The 15,148-nt window shown below is 37.5% G+C and overlaps 7 protein-coding genes across 32 annotated transcripts in view; 4 read left to right on the top strand and 3 right to left on the bottom strand.

The window, feature by feature from the left end:
- Window positions 1-15,148, bottom strand: part of LOC103036135 (zinc finger protein 239) — a 245,471-nt gene that overhangs the window by 97,351 nt on the left and 132,972 nt on the right. The window lies entirely within an intron of this gene.
- The window catches only part of LOC107197278 (zinc finger protein 135), a 142,936-nt gene that overhangs the window by 23,186 nt on the left and 104,602 nt on the right, over window positions 1-15,148 (bottom strand). The gene's annotated exons all lie outside the window — the stretch shown is intronic.
- LOC111188212 (gastrula zinc finger protein XlCGF49.1) overlaps window positions 1-15,148 on the bottom strand; it is a 232,620-nt gene that overhangs the window by 131,754 nt on the left and 85,718 nt on the right. The window lies entirely within an intron of this gene.
- LOC111190415 (zinc finger protein OZF-like) overlaps window positions 1-15,148 on the top strand; it is a 589,012-nt gene that overhangs the window by 542,816 nt on the left and 31,048 nt on the right. For 3 of the 12 annotated variants that reach the window (XR_007440226.1, XR_007440223.1, XR_007440222.1), the window contains exon 2: window positions 4,391-6,738. Coding sequence is in view for 1 of the 12 variants with exons in the window: in XM_049482374.1 (XP_049338331.1) it covers window positions 4,247-4,257; window positions 4,391-5,678 (1,299 nt within the window). In the remaining 11 variants the exon portion in view is untranslated. Of the gene's footprint in view, window positions 1-1,157; window positions 1,247-4,224; window positions 4,286-4,390; window positions 7,427-15,148 lie in introns of those variants that run through there. The other 9 variants (XR_007440219.1, XR_007440220.1, XR_007440225.1 and 6 more) reach the window with 7 other exon arrangements.
- LOC103025045 (zinc finger protein 501) overlaps window positions 1-15,148 on the top strand; it is a 266,885-nt gene that overhangs the window by 220,689 nt on the left and 31,048 nt on the right. For 2 of the 10 annotated variants that reach the window (XR_007440228.1, XM_049482380.1), the window contains exon 1: window positions 10,184-10,271. The exons of 4 other annotated variants lie outside the window; for them this stretch is intronic. The gene's annotated coding sequence lies outside the window, so the exon portion shown is untranslated. Of the gene's footprint in view, window positions 1-1,158; window positions 1,247-10,183; window positions 10,272-15,148 lie in introns of those variants that run through there. 4 more of the 10 variants (XM_049482376.1, XM_049482378.1, XM_049482375.1 and 1 more) reach the window with 3 other exon arrangements.
- The window catches only part of LOC111197445 (zinc finger protein 239-like), a 184,162-nt gene that overhangs the window by 141,296 nt on the left and 27,718 nt on the right, over window positions 1-15,148 (top strand). The gene's annotated exons all lie outside the window — the stretch shown is intronic.
- The window catches only part of LOC103021480 (zinc finger protein 585A), a 258,231-nt gene continuing 253,227 nt past the window's right edge, over window positions 10,145-15,148 (top strand). Inside the window, exon 1 of the mRNA XM_049482388.1 lies at window positions 10,145-10,271. The gene's annotated coding sequence lies outside the window, so the exon portion shown is untranslated. The remainder of the gene's footprint in view (window positions 10,272-15,148) is intronic.

Raw genomic sequence — 15,148 nt, 5'->3', positions numbered from 1 at the left:
GTTTAGGGTTTGTTGGAGTTTGTTCAAATTTCAAGTATTGTGGTGTCATGTATTATTTAGTAGGGGTAGAAGACATGTCTAAGCTGGAGAGAGAGGAAATGTGGAAAGAACTGAAATAAACTAGACTGATCAAAGGAAAAATGGGTTAAGAGAAGCACGCTGTATGCCCCAGCACAGGAAGCCCATTCCCACCACCTAAAAAAAATTATAATCAAGCATTATTATTTTTAAATTATTTTTAAGTAAACTGCTACCTCAATATTTTGACATACTAAGTCATTATTTTAAGATAGTAAGTAATTATTTTGAGAAACAATCTCATTATTTTGAGGTACTAAGTCATTATTTTGAGATACTATCTAAATATTTTAAGATACTAAGTCATTATTTTGAGATATTATCTCAAAATTTTGAGATACTAAGTTATTATTTTGAGATAGAAAGTGTGTTTGCTTTGGGGGAAAGCCTACCATTCATAACACAGAGCATAGTCGGAGCCACAGCCACACTCTTCAACACACTAAAAAGTCCAGTGTTATTCAATTAATCTCTTCTCTCCAATGTCCTGAGGCTTATTTTTTATATTGTGTGATTTCTCTAAAACACCAATATTTCATGATTTGTGAATCCACGTCTGAATAGTCCCCAATGACAGCATCTATTTTGAGTCTCTGTCTCACCTGCTTCTGTCACTGCACGGTCTACTAATATCTCAATTAATGAGATAGTATCTCAAACTCAAACAAAATCAAAATGAAACAGACCCACAGACCCAAACACCATACATTCTCATGATTTTACCATAAGGCCACAACGGATCTACTATTACTTGAAATATGTAGTCCTCACAACGCTGCAGGACTTTTATTTTGACAGCTACTTGTCGGATGTAACGCCATTGGCTCCGGGATTCTGCAGCTGGGGGTTTTAGTTTAGAAACACAGTAGCAGACTGTTAGAGATTAAGGTAGATTCAGGGTTGTTTATTGTATTCAGAACAAGTAACAGAGTCATTGTGATGTACTGATTGGACATGTTCTAATAGTTTCAGCGCTTTGGACAGATGTTTGCTGTGGTTTAAAATGAAGACTGTATTCTCTGTAGGTGAATATGGAAGGGTGGTTAGAGTTTCCCCCCCCCGTCTCCAGTAAAGTGGAGTAGCAGAAGATCCAGCTCTGATCAGCAGCTCCACACCTCTGTACTCAGACTGCTCTGCTGGAGGAACACCATCAGCTCACCTGCTGCAGGTATGGAGATGTTCCACTCTTCACCTTCACACTGCTCTACATTTACTCTTAGACACACAGAAACACATTCAGAAGGAGCAGCATTTAACATCACACACAAGCAGCTTCATCCAGGAGCTGGAGGATCATCTTCTCCTAGTTATCTCTGATCAACACTTTCATTCTGCTTTATTTAAGATGAACAGGAGATTTAGGGGCTACCTACAAACCCTGAGCGGTGATTTATTCACGGAATAATTCTCTTGTCTGGTGGATTAAAGTTAACTACTAAACTACTTAATGCTAACTGTAGAGATATCCCCTTTACTGAGGTATGCTTTCAACATAATTAATTAAGAAAACAGTGATTAATTTAGCACAGAAATACAGCTAGCATGGTCAGTTAGCTGCTAGCCATCTCTATTAACATCACCAGCCTGTTAGCCTAGCTAGCATTGGACCAACAGCTGCATTCTGTTTTTTTTTAAGTTAACTTATTAACTACAGACTGGAGTAAACGATAGTCATAATCCACATGTTCTATAAAAGCACACCAAGCAGCACAAACACACCCATCTGTTGTTAAAAACAGTGATTAATGTTGCTTGGAAATACAGTTAGCATCGCTAGTTAGCCGTTAGCCATCTTTATTAAAATATGCAGTCTGTTAGCCTAGCTAGCATTGGACCGTTAGCTACAATCCGGTGTTGTGAAGATAATGGGTAAATAACTCAAGTGAACTACAACCATAATCCACATTGAATATCTAACAACAGATCCTACATACAGTGGGGTTTAGATAAAAGGTTCTATCTTCTGTACTGTGTATCACAGGGGTGTCAAACTCATTTTGGCCGAGGGCCACATTGGCTGTCCTCCGAGGGCCAGATGTAACTTATAAATATAAGAAAATGTAACCAAATGTAATATATGTAAATGAATGTAATTACTCCTTAATGTTAAATAACTCTCAATATATTATTTATTCAATCAAATATTACAGTTGCATGGAAAAAATGTTTGCTTGTTGCTCTATTAACATAAATCCTGTTATGAAATCCAAAAACTCCATCAATCAAGAACCAAACTATACAAGTGAATAGAAATGACATAAAATACAAGTTATATTAACTTTGATCAAAACGTTTGATACTGAAAAGAGGCTTAATAAATATAAAATCAAAAATTGTGAGCTGTGACAGATTTAGCATTTCCTCATCCAACCACTAGTGGGAGCTGCAGCAGCACAAGCCCACAGTCTTTACTGAGTCAGAGCTACAGCCCAGCCACGGGCTACAGGACTCAGCTGAGCCAGTCTGGAGCGTTTTTAAAATTTTAAGTTCTTCTGTGTATGAAATAAAATAACCCCACTAACCGGATAATACAGCTCTCTACAGTTCATATTTCAGCCCAAGCAGCTAACAGCAGCAGTTTAGAGCAGCCATCCCGGAGTCACTGCTCGGATTACATTATAAACAGGTCAGTTAGCGCGCTGCTAACCTCAGGATGTTTATAACTACGGAGTTTAGTGGACACACCACGGCTGCAAGGTTAGACTGTTGAAGAAATCAGTAAAGGCTGGTTAGATAAGTGATTCACCTCCTCGTCCTTTGCTGAGGTGAAACTGCGACTAGCGATGTCACAGTGATGTTTATTAACCTCATTAAAACAGATTTTATCAGCTATTGTCTTATAAATATTTACACATAATTTATATCTCTTCTAAAAAGCGTTTATTTTCGTCAGTAACACAAAATGCATACCGGTCTTTCGCCTTGAAGCACAGCCGTCCGTCTGCATCAACTTTTCTTTTTCTGGATATTATGGGATAAACATGTCTCAATTCCACCCGCGAAGTTACACCTTCCCTCCGGCAGGGTTTCCACATCAATGACTACACTGCCGTGTAGTGGCAGTAAGCCGTAACTTTGCGGGTAATACAATCGACAAGCATTGTGGGAAATGTATTTTTTGGTCAAAGAACGCTTCTGACCTATTTATTATAGACACTAAGATTTTACAAGCTCTCGCGGGCCACATAAAAAGACGTGGCGGGCCACATTTGGCCCGCGGGCCTTGTGTTTGACACATGTGGTGTATCAGATCCAGGAAATTAAAACTGAGATGTTGATTTTTTGTTTCATATTTATCTTTTAGTGTCAAACCCAAGTCTATAGCAGAAATAACAGGATTGGCCTCTCTGTTCCAATACTTTTGGAGGGAACTGTAAGTCTCTCTGCTATGTTCAGATTCTCCCAGCTGGAGATATGAAAAGTTGACAAGGCAGAAGGCGGGGACCTCAGACCCCTGTGTGTGTGATTTTTCCGAAGAATTTGTTTGGTCAGTGGGTTTAGAATGTCACTTTATCACATCATAATTCATTTGCAGAGAGTTAAGAAAACCTCAACTGCATTGTTCAGTGCGCTGTAGCATTAGCTAAAAGCTAGTGATATTCTAATTATGACTCTCATTCAGAGGATCCAGTGATGTTCAAGAGTAAAATGTACATAGAAACAAAATGTACAGTGTTCTGAACATATTTATTTACCACATAATGTGATGAAGATGAATTTTTTGAAAAGCCCATTTATTCTGGCCACAGAGAAAGTCAGCTTAGACATGGAACACCAAATATGGGCATTAACTACATGGCGCCATCTACAAAAGAACCAGAGGACTCCAGTGGTCTATAGTTAAGCAAGCTTCAGCCACAGTATTAAAACCAGATACAAGGAAAGCAAAAACAAGAAAGTGAGTATAATGTTACCAGTGTAATATATATACTTAGCTGATTTTAATATTGTGGCTGACTATGACTAAGTATATAATAGAAAGTTACACGTTTTAATAGGCTTCATAATGCTTTATATACACACAGGAATGGGATCTCAGAGTGGCTTACCCTGATATTTGAATGCTACTCCTCCCGTCATCATTGCCTTTCAGTTGTAGCTAATGGCTTCTAAAATTTCATTCTTGTAATTTTTAAATTGTTCCAGAATCATCTGCATTTAAATCAAGATGCATCCAAGGTAACTCTTAACCCCAAAATTTGTGAAGGTTTGTTAATATTTGTAAATGTTGACTTTACATTTTCTACCTGAACTAAGATTTTCTGATATTTTATATTGTATTTAGGTTTTCTTTTTTCTGTATTTCTTCCAGAAATGAATGCTGTGCTGTTCCAGGGCTTCCCCTGATCCCAGTGTCAGTGTTCCGAACTGAAGAGATTTTCAGTAGATTTCCCAAAGATATGAAGCTGCTGAACAAAAAGGAGAACATGGCATCCACAGAAATCTCCAATATTCAGCAAAAATCCTCTCAATCACCCGAGAAGCTAAGGCAGAAAAGTACAGGCCAGGAGAAACCTCACCACTGCTCAGACTGTGGGAAGAGTTTTACTCAACTGAGTCATCTACAACAACACCAGCGCATTCACACTGGAGAGAAACCATTTCACTGCTCAGACTGTGGGATGAAGTTTAATCACCAGTATAATCTCCAGCGACACAAACGTATTCACACTAGAGAGAAACAGTTTCACTGCTCAGACTGTGGGAAGAGTTTTAATAATCCGATTAGTCTTCAAAGACACAGACACGTTCACACTGTAAATAAACCGTTTCACTGCGCAGTGTGTGGGAAGACCTTTTATCAAAAGAGTTATCTTAAACAACACCAGCGCATTCACACTGAAGAGAAACCATATCCCTGCTCAGAGTGTGGAAAGACTTTTTATCAAAAGAGTCATCTTAAACAACACCAGCGCTTTCACACTGGAGAGAAACCATATCACTGCACAGTGTGTGGGAAGAAATTTTATCAAATGAGTCATCTCAAAAAACACCAGTTCATTCACACTGGAGAAAAACCCTATCACTGCTCAGAATGTGGGTTGAATTTTTATCAACAGAGTAGTCTCAAAAGACACCAACGCATTCACACTGGAGAGAAACCGTATTACTGTTCAGAATGTGGCATGAATTTTTATCAACTGAGTCATCTCCAGCGACACCAGTGCATTCACACTGGAGAGAAACCGTTTTACTGTTCAGAATGTGGAATGAATTTTTGTCATCAGAGTGGTCTCCAACAACACCAGCGCATTCACACTGGAGAGAAACCGTATCACTGCTCAGACTGTGGAATGAGTTTTAATCGCCAGTATAGTCTCCGGCGACACCAGCGTATTCACACTGGAGAGAAACCGTTTCACTGCTCAGAGTGCGGGATGAATTTTATACATCAGAGTACTCTCCAGCGACACCAACAGGTTCACACTGAAGTTAAACTATATGACTGCTCAGACTGTGGAATGAGTTTTGTTAATGAGAGCAAATTCAAAAGACACCAGGTCATTCACACTGGAGAAAAAACATATCAATGCCCAGACTGTGGGAAGAGTTTCAATCGGCGGTATAATTTCCAGCGACACAAACGCACTCACACATGAGAAACACACTGCTCAGACTGTGGGATTAATTTTGATTATCAAATTTGATTATTAGTCTCCATTGACTGGAGAAAACACAGCCTCAGAGTTAGACTCTGGGAAGGATGAATTTAGAGAGTAAGTTTGTTTGATGGGCAAAGTTGTTGAAGAAATCTGTCATCCAGATGAGAACATAACCATTGTTTTCAAACCTATTTGCATTTAGGTTTAATAGTCCAGCTGGTTTGTAAAATAGATATATAGTTAGAGAGCTCTGTAGCATGGCATAGCAAAGGTATTGGGTTGGTTTATAAGATAAATGGCATATTCAGATTCATATGGAAAACATAAGGTAAAAAAATGTAAAAGATAAATATGGTATTTCATTGCTCAGTGTGAGCAGATCCCCAGAAAAATCCATACTAAGTTTTGAGTAGTTTTTCACTTTTAGATGGTTAAATAAGACCAAATAACAAAGCTTCAGGAGGTATTTTTTGATAGAAATATTAAAATAAAAAAAATTAACACACTTGCCCCTGTACTGTAATAGTTTGTGTGTCTGAATTGATTTGATGGGTGCTCAACACCCCTAAACCTGTGATCCCAGAAATCCAATTCCGAACCCACATTATTACTAAAGCCACAGTGGTAGGTGCTCTGTAATGTCACTGGGTTTGATAAAGCTGCTCTAATCCCTTGGCCACTGACAGCTTTAGTTGATTTTACAACATTTATAGACCAACTATGGGCATTTTATGTTGAATTTGTTAAAATATTCTAACGACTTACAGTTTAGCTTCTATTTTGGGTAAATTTGTTTAGAAAGGGTACATAAAGACTTTATGTAAATGTACTATTTCCTGTTCTTGTGCTGTTGCTACAGCCAAAGGAATTGTGTGGATCTTTTAACCTAAACATCTGAAATAATATAAACAATATGATATTATAACTTTTTACTTATTTCTGTAAAAACTACACAACACAATACTTGTACTTTTACTTTCAGCTTTTTTTTGGATCTCTAATTCTTTATATATGTCAGATTGTGACTTTCCATCTTCCTCTTGATTACATTCCAGAGGTTTTTTCAATAGACCATAAGAATTAGTCCAAAAAATGATGACTGGAGTAAGATCATTTTCTCTGATGAGTCCAATTTTGCAGCTTTGCTCAACACCTGGCCATTAAATGTTAAGATGGAGACCTGCAGATGTGTACAAGCCTAAGTTTCTTGCACCCAATGTGAAATTTGGATGAAGATCAGTGATGATCTGGAGATGCTGCAGCAAGGCAGAAATTGGGCAGTTTCATCTTTGGGAATTAATCAAGCCACATACAAGGTTATCCTGGAAAAAACTCTTGCTTCCTTTTACTCTGGCAATGTTCCCCAACTCTTGAGTTTTTCCAGCAAGAGAATGCTCAATTCCTCACAGCTAGATCAATTAAGGTGTGGATAAATGACCACCAGATCAAGACCCTGCCATGTTCAGCCCAATCTCCAGACTTGAACCCTATTGATAATCAATGTGTATTCAAGAGGAAGATAGATGGTCACAAGCCATCAAACAAAGCTGAGCTGCTTGAATTTTTTTGTGGCAGGAGTGGAATAAGGTCACCCAAAAGCAGTGTGAAAGACAGGTGGACATGCCAAGACGAATATAAACTGTGAATACAAATGTGGGTTATATACCAAATATTAATTCTGAACTGTTCCTTTGATAAAACTTTAGTATTGTTATTTCTTAATAAATATGAACTTGTTCTCTTTAGTTTGAGGTTTGAAAGCACTGCATCTTTTTTTGTTAATCTGACCATTTCTCATTTTCTGTAAATAGTTAATTAACCTGAAGTCTTTCTTCACACTCCAGCTCAGTTAGTGGCGGTAATCCATCATATACATAGATGCCGCATCGACTGAGGCTGGCATGTGAGCGTGGCCACCATATTGGAGGAGGCAACCTTGTGCCCCAGTGCATTAATTTACACTGAGGAATTTGTTTAATATGTCCGGGGCTGGACTGGGACAAAAAATCGACCCTGGCATTTTTGGTTTAGACTGGCCCCTCAAAATTAGTCAATATTAATCAGTTTTAGAATCTGTTATTTCACTTGTTTGAGTGCTTTATAAAACATGTTGAACCGCAGCATAGAGACTACAAATTCAAACAGCAGCCTTTTAACCACCTTTAACCTTAATATCTAAAATGCTATGATTCAGCCTAAAATGGACACATGCTGTTTATCCAACACTTCTCAGTCTTACTATTTTATCAGAATAAGCGGGCGTGGCTGCCAGATTTTGAGAAGTATGTAAATACCAATTAATATTGATACTAATCAATAGCCATTACTAACGTTGCCTCCATCACCTCAAAGTTTTCTGTTTCTGTCACAAGCCTGCATATCTGGCTGCTGCTCTCCCTGTTTGTGTGCTGCTCCTGTCTTCACAGATAATGCTAAGGCTACAGCAGCGAACATGTCTGTGATTTTTAAAAGTTTTGTAGCAGCTACAGTGAGACTCTTTCTTGGCGCGTAACTTCTCCGCACCTGCTTTCTGCTGCTTCTGTTTCTCTGTACTGCCTCTCCTTTAACATATGCGCTCAACACTGAACTTAGCAGGAGTTACAGCGGACCACACAGAGAGAGGGTGGGGCCGCTTTCGTCCTATATCCTGATTGGTTCAGTCCACTGACTATATTGAAGATGGGCCAATGGGCCACCCCCTCTATATTGTATATATATATATAATGTGTGTATTTATTTTTGTGCATGTGTGTACATATTAATGTAATATTTATTAATTTATACCCTTAAAGAGCATTATACTAAATTATTTTTGCATGAAAGTAGGTATTTGTAATGTGTGACGGAGTCCTGTATCATAACTACATCTCTACAGTTTGTGACAAACCAAACCTTGTGAAAATCGGGTAAAAAATTGGTAGAGTAGTGATTATTATAGGTGTAGTAAACGCCTTCCTCAGTGTAAATAAATGCACTGGGGGCGCATGACGACTACGCTGGCATGCCAGGAGCAGTGATGGTATAGTTACTTTGAAAAAGTAATCCGATTACTGATTACTGATTACTCCTTTAAAAAGTAACTTAGTTACTTTATGGACTACTTGATTTTAAAAGTAACTAAGTTACTTTACAAGTTACTTTATTAGTTACTTTCAGCAGCTGCAGACATCACCTCCCGCCGCCTTAACATAAACATTATAACCAGTTTTGCCAATACTCCCTTTATTGGAAAATGCATTTTTAACAGCTACAATTTATCTCTATTAAGTTGAACTATTTCCTAAAAAAATAAGTTTTTTTTTTATAAAAATAAAAAATGAACTTAACATAAATATTTTTTTAATAAAAAATAAAATATGTTCTTTCTTGATTTTACTAAACATAAATACTTGTTTTTATAAAAAATATATAAAATAAAGAAAGTCTTTCTTGACCTGACATATTTAACACTGTAAAACTGAACATTGTTGAACTTGTTGTTCTCTACAGGGCAGCAAGGAGTGGTTTAAAAAACAGAACCGTGTATATGGTCTAGACCAGGGATCACATATTTGCAGACTGCGGTCCGGGTCCGGACCCAGACGATGTCCAATACGGACCCATACCGGACCCAACTACTGAGAAGGATTTAATTCTGACAGTGTTCATTTAAAGCACCGGAACTTTTCTTGTCTTTACGGTATGTGCGCTCTGCGCCACAGTGAACTTCCAATCACGTGTGGTGTAAAATCTTTAAATGCTCTCCTCTGCCAATCAAATTTGTGGCAGACCGCTGCCCTGGCTAGTGAATTGGGACGCGGCCGCAAAAAAAAACGCCTGTATAAAGACGGGCGGAAACTAAAGACACGCCGAGCGCGAGAGAGAGAGACAGGGGAGAAAGCGAGACTCGTGTGATTGGGGAAGAGCGGAGGGGGAATGGGTAAGGGAGCGGTGTGTGTGTGTGTGGAGGAGATGAGGTGGAGAGAGAGAGAGAGAGAGAGAGAGAGAGAGAGAGTAACGTACAGTGACTTAAATAAGTAACTTTAATCTGATTACTGGATTGGAAATAGTAACGCGTTAGATTACTCGTTACTGAAAAAAAGGGTCAGATTAGAGTAACGCGTTACTGACATCACTGGCCAGGAGGCAGACTATGCGGTATCTATGTATATACTGTCTATGAAGGTAACCCTCACAGCGCTGCAAGGCTTTTATTTTGACAGCTACTTGTCATGGCGGATGTAACGCCATTGTTTCCGGAGGTCTGTAGCTGGGGCTCTTTAGTGCAGAAACACATTAGCAGACTGTTGGAGGTTAAGGTGGATTCAGGGCTGTTTATTGTATTGGATCAAGTAACAAGTAATCAAGTAACAGAGTCATTTGTGATGTATTGATTGGACATGTTCTAATAGTTTCAGCGCTTTGGACAGATGTTTGCTGTGGTTTAAAATGAAGACTGTATTCTCTGTAGGTGAATATGGAAGGGTGGTTAGAGTTTCCCCCGGTCTCCAGTAAAGTGGAGCAGCAGAAGATCCAGCTCTGATCAGCAGCTCCACACCTCTGTACTCAGACTGCTCTGCTGGAGGAACACCATCAGCTCACCTGCTGCAGGTATGGAGATGTTCCACTCTTCACCTTCACACTGCTCTACATTTACTCTTAGACACACAGAAACCGATTCAGAAGGAGCAGCATTTAACATCACACACAAGCAGCTTCATCCAGGAGCTGGAGGATCATTTTCTCCTAGTTATCTCTGATCAACACTTTCATTCTGCTTTATTTAAGATGAACAGGAGATTTACGGGCTACTTATAAACCCTATGATGTACTTATAAACCTGAGGTGATTTACTGGGGGAGTAATTCTCTTGTCTGGTCAGTTAAAGTGTTAAATTGTTCCAGTGTTGCCAACTCCTCAGTAAGGAAAGTAGCTATTGGCTGTCCAAAAAATGTAAAGCATTAGGGTTGTGGGAGAGAAAAAAGTGAGTCTAAAAAGTGAGTCTAACCATAAATGTGTTAGAAATGTTACAAATGAACAATTTCTGTTGTTTTTTAAATAGGAGGTCACATTTTTACAGTAACTTCATTTTTACGTGAATTACATAAATTAGTTTTTAACCATGTTCTTAAATGTTATTATAAGAGCAGCAGTTAGCCGGAACTGATATTCTACGTTTTTTTTTTTTTCGTTTTTTTTGTTTGTTTGTTTGTTTTATTTTATTTTTTACGTTTTCTTAAGTTTTCTTTATTTTTAAACCTATCATAGACAAATTGTTCAATGGTTCAATAGATATTTAGCTTTGTTTTATTAATTTATTTATTTTTAGCTTTGTATTTAGCTTTGTTTTATTTTATTTTATTTTTTTTACGTTTTCTTCTACCTATCATAGACAAATTGTTCAATAGATATTTAGCTTTTTATAAAGAGGCAGACACTGTGGAGGTGAGTGACAGGCTATGTGGTGAATGAGGTGAGTGAATGACTGAGACTGTGTGAGTTAAATTAAGTGATTTCTGTTTGTGTCACACTGAAGACACATTAATATTTATACTTCTGCTCTGTAAATACAGAGCGGGGTCAATCAGCGGCGGCTGTGGGCACGCGCGATTCATTTACAGTGTATGGCAAGCCAAATGGGTCAGAATTCGCCTGGGTCTGACGGCGCTTAAAGCGTGTGTAATACTTAAAAAACGCCGTCCAAAACGCCGTGCAGGGCTTACTTTTACGCCTTGGAACTAACGCGAGGCGCCGCCAGGCGTTTAAGAGCGTGTGGCGGCGCCAGGCGCTTACATAATGCCACCACGCGTTTTCATAACGCCTCCAGGCGTTCCATATGCAAAAACGGACAGAATATACATATCCCCTCCTTCTCCAAGCAGTTCAGCCCTCTGACTCTGTCAGGGAACTATATCTCCTGTTAAAATAAAAGCCCCCAAGTGCTTCAAATGTCTGCAGTGTTATTAGATGTGCTAGATTCATGTATTTCTGGCTAAACTGGGCTTTGCAAAATGTAGTCCCTGATTAAAACATAACAAAATGTAATCAAATGTACTTATTTTTTATCAACTCTTTCATTGCTGGCCTATTTAGTAATCATGTTTAATTTGTCTGATGCCGCAAGACCTGAGCCAGCCAACACACGCACACTCTCTCTCGAAGGCGTTGGGGATTTTAATAAAACGCGCAATACAGAGACCACCACAGCATACAGAATGAATGCATAAATGGAGAAATTAGGAAATCAACCGGACACACAAAATCCAGCAACACATTTAGCAGATCTGTGTAGAGATTCTATACGTTTTAGGGTCACTCTTAAAAAAATAAAAACTATGAGATCGTAATATTCCGAATCATTCAGTATTCAAGGTATTCCTTAATTAAATTGTTTTTGATCATGGTACATCCTTATATTATTTTTTGCTTTCTTACTTTTTAAATAAAAGCCCTTTTTGTATCGCTGCCACTCAAACGGGCAGCGTGGGTCTAAAATGAGCCACATTCATTTTCTATGCTACTTCAAGTATGGCTGTGTGGTTCTATGATATATTTTAGCAACGCATTAATTCCGTCGTTCAGAATTTAATTGACGAATTTATGAATGAGTGTTTCTTTTGCACAAATCTTCATTTTCATTCTCCTTACACAGGTTTACACACACGGGTCAGACACAACGCACATGAATTTACCATTTCACAGCTCAGCACAGCTCCCTCAGTACTGTTTTACGATAACATCACCTTAGAAAATATTTGATGCCACTAGTGAAAGATAACTGTATATAATATTTGATTAGGATTAGGTTACCATTAGAGTGAGAATATTACCTGTCAGAAAGTTACAAGTACTTATTATTAGATGTTGACATATTCTATTTTAGTTAGCTTAATATACTGTAGTACTTTGTTAGGCCATTTAGCTACAGGGTGTGTTTATAATAATGTTCTTGGTGACAGTAACTGAAATATTTTATTAATTTAAAGAATAAACATTTTTAATAAAATAAATAGTACAGTCTAATATAGGATAATGATAATAATAATAATAATAATAATAATAATAATAATAACAATAATAAACGTTTTATGTAGAACATTCAAACAAAACATCTGTAAATCTTTTGGATTTTGTAAATAATAGTAGTAGTAATAATAATAATAATAATAATAATAATAACACGATTTAGCAATTGTGCCCATTTTTATGAGCAGGCGTCCTACAGCGATCATATTTTTCCTGAATCCTAAATAAAAATGCAAAACATATTTATAATGCGTGCAGAGTAGAATATTTTCGCTTTGTTTAAGTGCGCAAACTAAATTTTCCCCGCACTTTATTTACCGCGGTGGTTACGCAAAAAAAAAAAAAACGGTAAAACATTTAATTCAGGGCCGGAGTGGGCCCTTTTTTCAGCCCGGGAGTTTCGTGCCCAAATCCAGCCCATTTTTTCCATGGAGCAGGAATTTGAATAAATAAAACAGCAGCTAGATCTTACAATGACTTTTTATTACATATAAGTACAAGTATATGTTGGTAAGTTAACAGAACACCCTTCACCTAAACACGTTTAATTCCAATTTAAATCAAATAAAGATTTAAAAGGTAATTAATTTGACTTAAAAGTAGTGCTGGGCGATATGGGAAAAATATTTTATATATATATATATCACAATAACGATATATATCATGATATACCACATTTATATAAATCAATTATAAATAAATTAACAAACACGAAACTGAGGGTATTTAATCTGTAATTTCAGTTCGTTTTAGTTTTTTTTCTTTTAATCACCGTTTTTATTCGTTTCAGTTAATGAGAAGTTTCGTTAACAATAAGACTTGGTTACTTAGCTATATGGTGATTATCATGCAATAGCTTTATATAAAATTAAAATAGTATTAAAAAACAGATGACATCACAGACTATTTCCTGGAGCCCGACCAGCTGAGGAAAGTGATGCGCTCATCTGCGCGTTTGAAGCTCCGCAGGTGGATTAATAGGTGCGGGGCTCGCGGGGATCTGGCGCTAATTCTATTGCTTTGGGGCTGCATGACATTCAGTCTCTCAGTCTGCCAGTCAGACTACAGTGTCAGCATATATCAGGTGCGTTTTCGTACAGGACAAACCATTCAAACATGCGAATGAGGTCTCAGCACCTGATTAAAAAAATCACACAGTGTCTGTCTGGCTTAAAATTAGATACAGCAATTATATTATATTATAATTAATAAATAAACATTCATTTAAAAGACCAGGGAAACGTTCTGTATGCTAACAAGCTAGAAGCTAATAAGCTAATAACAACATTTAATAAAAACAGAAAAATAGATGTAAAATAGGAAAATAACCAACTAAACTAAGCTCAAAATGCTAAAAGAAATATAATCTAACGAATTCTAAAAGATCAAAATGAAATAGTGAATCCTCAAAGCAGTAGCTTAAAGACAGAATATAAAGCTTTACCAGATTCAAAATCTTAATTCTAATAAACAAGGCATATTTCGCCCTAAATGTTTATTTCCTGAAAGGACATACAGCTAAATAGGCTAGATACTGAAAAGCAGAGATTCTAGGCTTTAAAATTAAAAAATTATTATTCATAAACACAAAAAGATATTAACTATGACATATTTCTGGCCCGTCGGCGGGCCAGGGCGTGTTAAGAGGTTAATGATGTGTATTGGGCTCTACAAAATAAACTACGCTAAATCGACATTGCAAACGTTGCCCAATAGCTGACGATTCAGGATTATTTCCATATCTCTGTTTACCGGCTGCAGCTGAAGTCTGTCTTCTGGAAAACAAGTTTGTTAATTTTGCACATTTGGCTGCTTCTTCTTCCATCTTCTTTCTTTTTTTAATCTGGCCTTTTCGGCTCCACCTGGCCTCATTTTACCCTCCATCACAGTCGTCTGACGCTTTGTGCTATTCTGTTGCTGCATTTAATTTGATCGCTTCAGAAAAGACCACTCGTGGACGCAACCAACTCAAACATTTGGGAGAGGAGAATTCCCTCAGATGGGAATGGCCTAACAAAGTACTACAGTATATTAAGCTAACTAAAATAGAATATGTCAACATCTAATAATAAGTACTTGTAACTTTCTGACAGGTAATATTCTCACTCTAATGGTAACCTAATCCTAATCAAATATTATATACAGTTATCTTTCACTAGTGGCATCAAATATTTTCTAAGGTGATGTTATCGTAAAACAGTACTGAGGGAGCTGTGCTGAGCTGTGAAATGGTAAATTCATGTGCGTTGTGTCTGACCCGTGTGTGTAAACCTGTGTAAGGAGAATGAAAATGAAGATTTGTGCAAAAGAAACACTCATTCATAAATTCGTCAATTAAATTCTGAACGACGGAATTAATGCGTTGCTAAAATATATCATAGAACCACACAGCCATACTTGAAGTAGCATAGAAAATGAATGTGGCTCATTTTAGACCCACGCTGCCCGTTTGAGTGGCAGCG

This window comes from Astyanax mexicanus, chromosome 8 (genome assembly GCF_023375975.1).
Source record: "Astyanax mexicanus isolate ESR-SI-001 chromosome 8, AstMex3_surface, whole genome shotgun sequence".
Taxonomy (NCBI): domain Eukaryota; kingdom Metazoa; phylum Chordata; class Actinopteri; order Characiformes; family Acestrorhamphidae; genus Astyanax; species Astyanax mexicanus.
Note: the sequence above shows the minus strand (reverse complement) of the source record. Positions and strands in the feature narration are given on the sequence as shown.